This window comes from Melospiza melodia, unplaced genomic scaffold (genome assembly GCF_035770615.1).
Source record: "Melospiza melodia melodia isolate bMelMel2 unplaced genomic scaffold, bMelMel2.pri scaffold_28, whole genome shotgun sequence".
Lineage (NCBI taxonomy): Eukaryota > Metazoa > Chordata > Aves > Passeriformes > Passerellidae > Melospiza > Melospiza melodia.
In genome coordinates this window covers 5188010-5200238 of record NW_026948600.1, presented here as the reverse complement: position 1 = coordinate 5200238, position 12229 = coordinate 5188010, and the positions used below count along the sequence as shown (strand labels likewise).

Genomic DNA, 12229 nt, shown 5'->3' with positions numbered 1-12229 from the left:
CCTCCTGGGCAACAGCCTCATCATCAGCGCCATAGCCTGCGGCCACCACCTGCACACGCCCATGTTCTTCTTCCTGCTCAACCTGGCCCTCACTGACCGGGGCTCCATCTGCACCACTGTCCCCAAAGCCATGCACAATTCCCTCTGGGACACCAGGGACATCTCCTACACAGGATGTGCTGCACAGCTCTTTATGGTTTTGTTTTTCATTTCTACAGAATTTTCTCTCCTGACCATCATGTGCTACGACCGCTACGTGTCCATCTGCAAACCCCTGCACTACGGGACCCTCCTGGGCAGCAGAGCTTGTGCCCACATGGCAGCAGCTGCCTGGGCCAGTGCCTTTCTCAATGCTCTCATGCACACAGCCAATACATTTTCCCTGCCCCTGTGCCATGGCAATAGCCTGGGCCAGTTCTTCTGCGAGGTTCCACAGATCCTCAAGCTGTCCTGCTCACACTCCAACTTTAGAAAAATTTGGATGTCATTGCTTGCTGCCTGTTTAGGTTTTGGTTGTTTTGTGTTCATGGTTTTCTCCTATGTGCAGATCTTCAGGGCTGTGCTGAGGATCCCCTCTGAGCAGGGACGGCACAAAGCCTTTTCCACCTGCCTCCCTCACCTGGTCGTGGTCTCTCTGTTTCTCAGCACTGCTACATTTGCCTACTTGAAGCCCTCCTCCATCTCCTCTCCATCCCTGGATCTGGCCGTGTCAGTTCTGTACTCGGTGGTGCCTCCAGCCCTGAATCCCCTCATCTACAGCCTGAGGAACCAGGAGCTCAAGGCTGCAGTGTGGAGACTGATGACTGGAAAATTTAGAAAACATTAAACTGGTTGCCAATTTGTTTGTATCTCTTGTAATAAAAGTAATATTTGGCACATTTGTTGGATTGGTTATTTTCCCGTCTGTTTTAATTTTTTAATATTCTCCCTTAACCAAGGCCATTGTTTCTGCCATTTTTAGGTTTTTTTCTCTCCACCTTCCCTGTGGCCCCAGACTGTATCAACAGGACCTGTGTTCTCAGTGGCTTCAAATGAAATAAGGGATCTCTCAGCAAAATTTTCAAGGGAGATTGCCCTTTTGTTGCCTTCTCTGGAGCTGCAGCAGCAATGTCTGTGTGCAAAGCTGGGGGCAGATCAGTGCAGGCCCAGCAGCTGTGCCCAGCAGCAGCAGCAGCACTTGGTGTTGCCAGTGCTGCTGCCGTGGCCCTGCCCCACTGCCCTGCTGGCCCTGGTGTTGCTGTAGGGCCTGAGTGCTCTCAGGGCCGGGCACAGCCCAGGGGGTGGCAGTGCCGGGGCTGCAGCAGGGACAGGCCATGGGCACTGCTGGGGCAGCGCTGACACCTCAGGCCAGGACCTGGGGGCTCCAGGCTCCTTGCCCAGGCTCTCCCAAGAACACGCTCAGGCCAATGCTCAGCACAGAAAAGCCCCGTGAGCAGCCCCAGGCTGGCTGTGAGCAGGCTGGGGGCAAACAGCATGGCTGGGGCTCTGCAAGGGCCCTGGGGCAGACGGAAAGGAGCAGCAGAGCAGGGGCTGATCCATCCCCAGTGCGCTGGACAGCCCAGGGCAGCGTCCCAGAGTGTTGCAGACATTTTTTCAGAGAAATCCTTTCTTTCAGATTTCTGCGTCTTCTGGAAGGCAGAGGCCTCAGAAGAGAATGTAAACAATTGTTATCAGCTGCTGTGGAATGTAATAGGATGCACTTATTTTGATTGGTGATTGGTTCATGTTCCCATGTTTAAAATTAAGGGCCAATCACAAGTGCAAGCTAGGGACAGAGTCCCTGGACACAACTTTGTAATAGGTTCTTTCTTTCTATTCTTAGCTTAGCAAGCATCTGCAAACTTCTCTCTTTATTCTATTTAGTATAGTTATAATGTATTATATATCATATATCAATAAATCCAGCCTTCTGATCAAGAAACAAGATTCTCATCTCTCTCTCACCTCCAGCGACCCGCTCAGGACGCTGTAATATTTGGTGACCCCTCGTGTCAGAACAAAAATTAATTTGATAAGACCAGAGGAGCAAAATTGCTGCACTGGGTAAAAATCCTGTATGTGTAGCATGTGATGGTTGCTCTTAAGTGACCACAGAAGTGGATTCAAGCCAGGAGCTGAAGAACTGAAGATCCTGATTTGGACAGAGTTCACAGCCAAGGCTGACCACAAAGAGAACCTTCTTCTGGAAAACCTTCAGGAAGATGTTTGGAAAGAGCAGCAGACCCGTGGAGCTGGCCAGAGCAAGCTGGACTCTTTCAAAAGGTACTGTTCATTTTTCTATCCCTGAGGATTCAGCCCTTCGTAGTCTGTGGCTGTTCATATGGCAAATACATGCCTTGCAGGAAGAGGTTCACTTTACTCCTTCAGAGGAGAAAATTATTGCCCTCTGGCAAAGCTGGTGTAGAGAGGACGGATTTTTTTTTGTTAAAAACAGATCTCTATGAGTTCTTTCCATGGGCAAAGCTTTTTGGGTTCTTTGCTGATATCCTATACGCTTTGGATGTTTTTGTCTGGGAGTGCATGGACTCGATTCTCCAGTTCGTCTGGAGCCAGGGATGTGTCCTTCCTTCTATCTACCCAGCATTTATAAAGCTCTTCCCAGTTCTGAAACACAGAGCAGCTGTCTTTCAATGGATTTCTAACTGCTATGGGCAGGTTCCGTTTCCATCGCCCCTGGGAAAAGACCCGGTGGGGGATGAGATTCTGCTTCCCAGCCCCCCTTGCTTCGCGGCGGGGGGGGCTGAAACTTTGCCGCGCGAAGTTTTTTTACTTTTTCTCCCGAGCCTGCGCAGATGGGATTTTCTCCTCCCCCCGCTTTTCTCCGGGAGAATGGGAGGAGGCGGTGCTGCCAAAGCCGGTCTCTCAGACTCCGCCTCGTTCAGACATGGGGGCGGCACTGGTCTCCGAGGTTTCCCCGCCCCTGCTAGCTCCGTCTCTCCAGGAGATCCCGTCTCCGCCTCTCCAGGCGGTCCCGCCCACGGCTTCACCGGCCTCTCCGCCCCTGCCAGCGCCTGCGTCGCAGACTGCAGAGACAGCACTTCCGGTCCCTGTTGGGTTGCTAGGCAACGACGACGCGTCTCCAGCTTCCGACTCAGCGGAGTTGTTCTCTCCGCCGCTTCCTTCGGCCCCTCCACCGCTTCCATCCGCCTCCTCACCGCCTCAAGCCGAGACAGTCCCTGTTCAGGATGGTGTGGAAGACGGCCCCAAATCCGCAGGAACCTCGGGGCAGCCCGTGGCTGATCTTACACTCAGCATGATTCCCTCCCCGGTTTCGGGCTTCCCCCCCGCTGCTTCCACTGGCCGTCCCAGCGGCTCTGCCGTTGTTGGAGGCTCTGCCCTCCGTGTCGGCGTCAGAGACTGCCCTGGAACCGGCGGCTTGTTCTAGCTCGGACCATCCCGGTAGCAGCCGCCCCGGCGGGGGATCTCTCCTTCCGTGGAGCGGGGGCTGCTCACCAGCTGACTGTTGCGGCAGTCCAGCTGCCTGTTTTTAAGATCAGCATTCTTGGCGGTTTGGGGGGTGGTTTTTCGGGGATGGTCCCATGGAGGCTGCCACCTCTCCTGCATCCTAGTGGCATGGGGGGGCAGATGCATCCCGAGAGTTCTGCTTCTGATCCCCAGCCTGGAGGGGATGGGGATGATGCCACGGGGAGGATGAGAGAAAAACCCGATGCATTGCAGAGGGAGAGGGCACAGTTGGAGGAGACCATAGCTGGTTTGCTGTAGGGAACAAACATCTCCAGACCCTAGATGGCATTTCTGGGGAAGGCTTCTATTACCCTGCTGCTGGCATGCCTCAGTGGTATTGGGGAAAGGAAGCATCTCACCACCCGTGCTGCCATTGTGCTGGCAGCAGGGTGCAGGCCTGTGGGAATGCAGAGCCTGTGTCATGGGTTTGGCCTGGGCCGTTGGGCTCAGGAAGTTCCTGGGCCGGGCCCACTGCGTGGCCTCCTTATGTTTCTGGGAATTCTGGTTCCTCCTACCGGTCCTGGTCCCCCTTTGTGGGCCAGTTTTGGGGTTCCTGGTCCAGCATGGGCCAGGGCCCCCAGGGCCTTTCCTTCTCTGGCAGTGCTCTGCTCGGCTGCTGCTCTTTTGCTTTTCGATCAAAAAAAAAAAAAATTTTAATTAAATAAAAAAGATTGAAAATAGCGGGCAGCAGCTCTGAAGCACTGAAGCATTGAAGGGCCAGAAAAGGACATTCCAAAAGTTGTTCAAATTTTTTGAAATTGTTGTAAGACTGTCAATGGTTTTTTGATAGCTATTGATGGGACTTTTGCAGCAAGTTTGTTTTCAGGACCAAAAAGGACTCTCAGATGTCCAAAAGAAACAACTTCAGCTGATGGACTGTTCCTGAAACTCAGCTGCATGGACTTGAATTCTCTTTGCATTGTTTTTGCATTTTTCTAGATTGTAGGATTGTTTTAGTGATTTGTTAGTATTGTATATTTTACAGGTGAAGGAATTTCCTGTTCATTTCACATCAGCATTTTTCTTTTAATTTATTGCTATCCGCACTGCTGTCTGCTCATGCCCTTTCCTGGCTTCTCGTTCTGTGTGCTGGTGGTGAATCAAGTACCGGGAGCGGAGCCACCGGGGCTTGTGGCAGCGGGAGTGGAACCACCAGGGCTTGCGGTGCAGGGGTGCTGGAATGGGTGCAAAGGGTGCCGGGTTAGGGTGCTGGATGAGGCATCTCTGCCAGTGCAGCTGGCTGTGGTACATAAGGGGGGGAAGGTTATCTAAAGGGTCCCACTGATCCCTTTTCTTTTAGGTTTTTAATGCATACAGGGGAGTAGACCAGGACCATGCCATAAAGCAGCATAATCGCTTTCTTCTTGGTTAATAGGGTCTTTTTTATTTACATAGGCATTCAAGGCCTTACAGATCTACTCTTCAGACGACTCGTACATTGGCCAGTATAAATTATCAGGTCGTATCATTTCCTTAGTCCATTCTACCATACAATATTGTATCATTTTCTCTTTACTTTTTCCTCTCCTGGATTCACATTTGTCCCACAATTTTAACATTACCCCAAGGGGGCTGTCCTGGGGTATTTCTGGCAAAATGCTCCCTCTTTTTCCAGTACTTTCAGTGCCTTTATTTTCCTGCTGGTTTATACCAGCTCTTGGGTATTTGCTCTGGCATTGACCCATTTTTCCACTGAATGGGTGTACCCTCACTCGCTCTAACCTCACTCGTTCAAACCTTAGTCCTTTCTTGTCAGGAATTTCCTTAATAAAAAGTCCCTTCTAATGCCTCCCGCCTCTGATTCTCTACCAGGAAAAGAAAACAAATTCCTCTTTGTAACTATTATCTCACCACCCCTGACCTTTTACATACAGAGAATCCTTTTCCACACGCTTTGTTCCTTCACCTGCCACGCCCCTCGCGGGGTAGCGGAACCGAGGTTAGAAGAACTCCTCGCTCGTGTCATGACTAGGTCATGTCTCATACACACACCATTCACACTCTTACACATCTACACCCGTTCTTATCCCACCTAACCAAGCGATACTTACAGCTTCTTTTTCTCACCTGGGTCTTCATGCATGAGTTTTTACAGGTGAATTTACTGCACTCTACTCCGGGAGTTCAAAATTTTTTGCTCATAATTTCCTTATGGATTTCCTCTTCCCTGAGAGATTTCCCTGTCACTCAGGGCCGCCGGAGGCAGAAGCCTCCAAGGTGGGGCGCCTCCCCGAGATCAGGAGTCTCCCACAATGGATTTGGAAATTCCTGGCCAACGCACCAAATCTGTTAAGAATAAGAAGCTTGACTAGGCCAATATTCAAGCAGCAATCAATTTATTATTTAATATGGTAAAGTATGAGCAATACAGCGCCGGGTACAGTGGGGGAAATTTTCCCGCCAACTGCACACCGATAATTGATGGTTACAGGTATTTATAGGGGTAGTCATCGGCTTTTTTCAGTAGTTTCTATTTCTAATCTTCTACTCATCAGCAATTTTTATTCCAAATTATTACATCACAATTCTATACACTATTGTGATTTTAATTTCTCAGGATGTACTTTCAAAGGAGTATCCCCAGATGGTGACAGTCCAGTTTCCAAAAGAAGAAAGACGAATCCCATCTGGTGGGGTCCAGCTCCCCAGATGTGTGTCCACCTTTTAATTGCAGAGACTATAAATCTCGTAACAGTGATGTCCAGCTTCCCTTTGGTCGAAACCATAAATCCTTGAGGTGATGTTCATCTTCCTTTCTCAAGCTACTTTTCTCTGCTTCAATAAGGCATGAGATAAGCATATTTCCTTTATATATATTCCAAAGCTATAGTTTCAAGGATACAAGTAATATTCTAAAATTATACTTCAGAAGGTTATTATTGCAGAGCTTTTTTTGGATTAAATGCAAGCAAAAAGCAACATCCTTAACACCTTAATTCCAATGCTCCTAAATCAACTAGGATTAATTGCAAACAAAATATAGGTTCAAAGGCCTTTTTCCATGCTTTATTTTCCTCAGTTATTTTCAGAATTCACAACTATCCCATTGTTGATGTCCACACATTTCGCATTCACGAGTACACACGTCGCCTGTTTGTACCTGACACGAAACACAGCTTTGCATCTCACACCCCTGATCCAGGACGGGCCCGCTGAGTCTGGGGGGTTCTGGAAGGGTTTGTGGGGATTTTGCGAGGGTTTTGGGGATTTCGGGGTGACTTTTTGGGCTTTGGGGGATTTTATTGTCAGTTTCGAAGGAATTATTGGAGGTTTTGGGATGTAATTACTGGGCGAGAATTACGTGATTTTCGGGCTTTTGTGTTTTGGGGGATTTTATTGGGGTTGTGAGGGGTTTCTTGAGAAAGGATTTATTGAAATTATTTGGAGTATTTTTTAATTTTGGTGGGTTCCACTGGGATTTTCAGAGATTCTCTGGGGTTTTTGAGGGTTTTCTTGTAATTATGGGGGATTTTGTGGGATTTTCATGGAATTTTGGGGGGCTTTTGGGGCATTCCCTTGGTGTGGGGAAGAGCTGAGAGGCACCAAAATCTCCTTAAAACCCCCAAAAGTCCAAATAAAATCCACTAAATCCCAATTAAATCTCTCAGAATCTCATTAGAACACCCTAGAATCCCAATAAAAGCCCACAAAATCCTTTGAAATCCCAAAAATCCTGATTAAACTCCTTAAATCCCCCACAAATGTCCCCAAAACCATAAATAGTCCCACAAAATCTTGCCCAAGATCCAAAGAAATACTGGCAATACCCAAAAAACCACACAAAACCCCTGAAATCCCACCAAAAATCCCAAAAAACCCCAAAACCCCAATGAACCCCACTAAATGGCTCCACTATTCCAATAAAATGCCCCAACATCTCCTAAAAATCCCAATAAAACCCCCAGAATCATTGAGAATCCCAAAAAATCCCAACAAAATCTCAGTAAAACAAACAAAATTCAAAAGAAGCCACAAAAAATTCAATAAACCCCCAAACACCCCCAGAAAAACTCCCCCTCAAAATGCCAGTAAAATCCCCCAAAATTCAAACCCCCCAAAATCCACAAAACCAGCCACTCCCAGTCAATGCCAGTATGATTCCAGTCACTCTCAATGCGGTCCCAGTGTAACCCAGTATGGACTCAGCTGCTCTCACTGTGATCCCAGTTTGATCCCAGTTGCTCCCAGCATAATTCCAGATGTTCTAAGTTCCTCCCATTATGATCCCAGTTGCCCCAATAACAGTCCCAGTCCCTCCTAGCAGGGTCCCAGTTGTGCCCAGTTGCCTCCAGGGTAGATTCAGTTTCCCCCAGCATCGTCCCAGGTGCTCCCAGCATGATCCCAGCTGTTCCCAGTGTGGTTCCAGTCCCCCCAGTATGGTTAGAGACACTCCCAGTAGGTTTTAGATACCTCAGAATGATCCCAGTCTTTCCCAGTCACTCCCAGTTTCCTCTAGCTCAATCCCAGTTTCTATCTGTTGCTCAAATGGTGGCCCCAGTTGCTCCCAGTATGATCCCAGTTGCCCCAGTTGTAGTCTCAGTCCTCTCAGCACGGTTCCAGAACCTTCCAGCCGATCCCAACTGCTCCCAGTGTGTCACATTTTCCTCCTAACATGGGCCCAGTAGCTCCCAGTAACCCCCAGTTAGGTTCCATTCACTCCCAGTGTAATCCCAGTATGATTGCAGTCTACTCCCAATATGATCCCGGTCACTTGCAGTCTAATCCCAGTTGCTCCCAGTCACTCCCACGCTGATGCCAGTGACCCCATTGTGATCCCAGTTGCTCCCAGCATGTGCCCAGCTGTTCCCAGTGTGCTTCCATCACTCCACTGTGGTTACAGACACTCCCAGTATGGTCCCAGTTGAACCCAGTTGTCCCTGCTCCAGTCCCAGTCCCTCCCAGCATGGTCCCAGTTGTTGTTATTATATTTCTGGAGTCCCAGCTCTCAGGCTGCCACAGCTCTCGGCTGTCCTATCTTGTATTGCTGTTGTTATATTTCTAGAGTCCCGTACCTTCAGGGTGCTCTTCTCACACACAGCTCTTCACAGCAGTGTTGCTCGTGCTTCTTGGTCAGGGCTCCTCCAAGACTCTCCCTGCATGGCCAACCCACTCCCTTTTATCCCAGTTACCTTCATTAGCCACAGCAGCCACCCAATTAAGGACATCACAGCTGCAGCCCATTTACAATTAGGATCGGGGCACAGCCACTTATACAATACATAGATTTTACTAGGACTCCTACTATACCCACTCACTCCCAGTTGCCCCCAGTGTGGGCCCCGTTCTCCCCAGCATGGTCCCAGTTGTTCCCAGTGTGGTTCCAATCCCCCCAGTATGGTGACAGTCACTCCCAGTATATCCCAGTTGCCCCCAGCATGCATCCAGTCCTTCCCAGTTTCTCCAGTTTGCTTGCAGCATCATCCCAGTCTCTCTCACTTGCTCCCAGTAGCCCAAAGTGTGATCCCAGTTGCTCCCTTTCAACCCCTGTATCATCCCAGTAAGCTCCAGTTTGATCCCAGTCACATGCCTGCTCTCCCAGTGTGGTCCCAGTATAATCCCAGTTGCTTCCAGTCTCTCCCAGTATGGTCCCAGCCGCCTCCAGCATGGTTCCAGTTGCTTCCTAGATCAGCCCAGTCAGTCCCAGTATGATGCCATTTGCTCCCAGTGTGCTCCCAGTTGCTCCCAGTCAGGCCCAGCATGGGGGATGATATGCAGGGTGTGTTCCCAGTCGCTCTCAGACACTCCCAGTATTAGTCCTGTCCCTGCCAGTATGATCCAAAGATTAGCCCAGTGTGCTCCCAGTCCCTGCCAGTATGAACCAGTTGTGCTCCACATGGTTCCAGTTGCTCTCTTTCACCCTCACTTTTTTTCCAGTCACTCCCAGTGTCTCCCAGTGTACCCCAGTTTCCTCCAGCATCTTTCCAGTTCCTTCCAGTATGATCCCATTTGCTCACAAGCACTCCCAGTCAGCCTCAGTGTAGTGGCACTCACTGCCAGTATTATCCCAGTCACCTCCAACATTATCCCAGTTCATCCCAGTTGAAGTCCAGCAGTTTCCAATCACCACCAGCATGCACCCAGTCACTCCCAGTTACTCACAGCTATTCCCAGTCACACTCAGCACCATCCCTGTCACTCCCAGTTTATCCCATTTCTCCCTAACAGGGTCACAATTGCTCCCTGCAGGCTCCTACTCACTCCCAGTATGATCCCAGTATGATCCCAGTCTCCATCAGTGCGATCACATTCTGGCCTGACATGGCACTATGATCCCAGCATGATGTCAGTACATAGCAAATACAGTCCCAGTCACTCCCGGTACGATCCCAGTATGATCCCAGTACAAAGCCAGTACAGTCCCAGTCACTCCCAGTAGGATCCCAGTCCAGCCCAGTCCCTGGCAGTGCTGCCACTGCTGGGATCCCCCAGCCCTGTGTGCGTTCCCCCCTGGCGGATGTGCCGAGAGGAGCCCCAAGGGCTGGCAGTGGCCAGGCAGGGTCCCCAGCAAGGCCCAGTTGGGATGTGCAGCCCCCAGTTTGCCCAGTTTGCCTCTCCTTTGGCCCGGGCCAGGCTCCCCCCGCCCGCAGCGGCTGGGAGCAGCCGAGAGCCCCGCGCTGCCCATCCCGACCTGTGCCCGCTCCATCCCCGCTCCTGCCGCGGGCTGCGAGGGCTGCGGGAACGGGGCACCGAGGGTGTGGCTGCTGCTGGGGGAGGAGGAGGAGGGAGGGAAGGGTAGGGATGAAGGGGGAGGAGGAGGAGGGATAAGGGAGGAGGAGGAGGAGAAGGAATGGAAGGGGCAGGATGGAAGAGGAGAAGGAGGTGGGTATAACACAGAGGAGCTCGAGGAGGGACGGAAGAGGAGGAGCAGGAGGAGAAAGAGGAGGGAAGGAGGCGGGGTTACAGGGGAGGAGGAGAGGGAGGAGGGATGGAGGAGGAGAAGGAGGTGGGGATAAGACAGAGGAGGAGCGGGAGGAAGAGGCGGGACAAAGGTTGATCAAGGCTGAACAGAAGGAACCGCGCTGCAGCCCTGCCTGAATTCGCAGCCCCCACCCGTGGGATCATCGCCCCCCCCCCGTTGCGCCGGTTAGCGGGGAGGGGGAGCCCGGCCCAGATATCCCGGGGAGTCCCTGGGTTGGGTTTTTGGGGGGATGTTTGGAGAATGAAGCAGTCCAAGGCTGAGCGGAAAAGGCCCCTCGGGGGGACATCGGGAGGTGCCGGTGGCGGTGCTGGCAGAGGCAGCCTGGAGGAGCAGAGCCCTGTGTCCCCCAGGAGCCCAAAGTGGGGAGCCCAGAGAGGGGGGAGTGCCGCCATGGGCGGGAGCCTCAAGAGCCTGGAGAGGGGCAGGGGGGACTCCTTGGAGCCGCTGCAGCCCCGAGCAGGGAATGAGGGGAGAAGAGAGCCCGGGAGCCCAAACAGCCCCGGCATCCCGAAATGGGGAGAGCCAAGAGGGGGGAGCTTTTGGCACTGCTGGGACTGCCAGCAGCTTGGGCTGGGCGGGCACTGAGGAGAAGGGGGACCCCCAATCCCAGTGTGACCCCAGCAGCTGGGACAGGGGGGAACCCCCGAACACCAGAGGGGAGGGACCAGGGACGGGGAACTCCTGGGAGGCTTTTCCAGGGCTGAATCTTGGTGTTTGGGGAGTTTTTATATAGCCCATGTGGCCAGTGACTTGTAGAGAGGGACTTGGGCAGAGGGACATTGAAACTGAACATGTGTTGGGGAAGATGAAACAGGGAAGCCTCATAAATATGATTGTCTGGCAAAAGAATTTGAGAATATTGAAACTATAAGCAAGATTGAGATGGAAGCAAGTTTTGAGATACCTTAGTGAACAACTGGAAAACAATGGTGTGGCTTGACTGAAGGTAATGCCCTTTTGTTGAAACAATTCCCTCTGCGTGCAGACAGACCCAGGGGTCAGAGAAGCAGCAGAAGGGGTCCAAAGCGGTGTTTTTAGGGTTTAAAATGTAACACAGTATCATGATGTAATGATTCTTACAGGCTGTATGTAAATGCTCTAGGATTTGTATCATGAACTAGATTGGTTAGTGAGAAATAGAATATTCAACAGAGAAGAAGATTTATTGTATTGTAATGGGAAGCTTACTCTCTTACGCTCTTCCCCTCTTACTCTCTCACCCTCTCATCCTCTCTACCCCTCTCTTCTCTCGGGCCTGCTCCGACCTGTGGCTGGCAGCTCCAAGAAGGCCCTGCACCCAGGCCCTTTGCAATAAACCGCAAGTTCCATGACCTGGCTGCAGAGATCTCTCGTCTCCATGTGTCCCGACCGTCCTACCCCTCAACGCTCCTACAAACGTGCTCATCCCTTGTTTTCGCCAAACCAGGATTTCCCATTGCCAACCCCTGGGATGCTGCGAGGAAGAGGAAGATGCCCCGGGACACTGAGGCAGGTGAGGAGGAAGTCAGTGCCCCTTTCCCTTCTGTGCATCTCCATCTCCCAGCCCAGCAAGGCCCCGGCTGCAGCTCAGCCCTGGGGGATCTCCTTGCCCTTGCCTGTGGCACGGAGGCAAATCCCATCCTGTCCTTGTCCTTCCTCCCCCAGAGCAGGAGCTGAGCATGGAGAGCAGGGAGGACAAATGCCCACGGCAGAACCTGGTGGAAGAGGCCGTTTTGAGCGGCTCCACGGCGCAGGAAGCCAACGGGGAGGAAAAGCCCCGGAGATGCCGCACGAGGAGGGGCTGCAAACGCAGCCGGCGGGGATCTGAGGGGGAAAGAGCCAGCCTGGGCCGGGAAAGTGGCTGGA

General features: G+C 51.6%; 1 protein-coding gene and 1 long non-coding RNA gene across 2 annotated transcripts; both read left to right on the top strand.

The window, feature by feature from the left end:
- The first annotated feature begins 220 nt into the window (after positions 1-220).
- Positions 221-3062, top strand: LOC134433861 (olfactory receptor 14J1-like). The gene is made up of 2 exons (XM_063182562.1): positions 221-736; positions 3009-3062. Exons 1-2 carry the CDS (start codon positions 239-241, stop codon positions 3060-3062), a joined length of 552 nt encoding a protein of 183 aa, XP_063038632.1. The 5' UTR covers positions 221-238.
- A 7431-nt stretch (positions 3063-10493) lies between these two features.
- LOC134433933 (uncharacterized) lies at positions 10494-12177 on the top strand. The gene is made up of 3 exons (XR_010031767.1): positions 10494-10548; positions 11811-11876; positions 12029-12177. It is a non-coding gene; the product is annotated as an uncharacterized LOC134433933 (long non-coding RNA).
- The last annotated feature ends 52 nt before the right edge of the window (positions 12178-12229 follow it).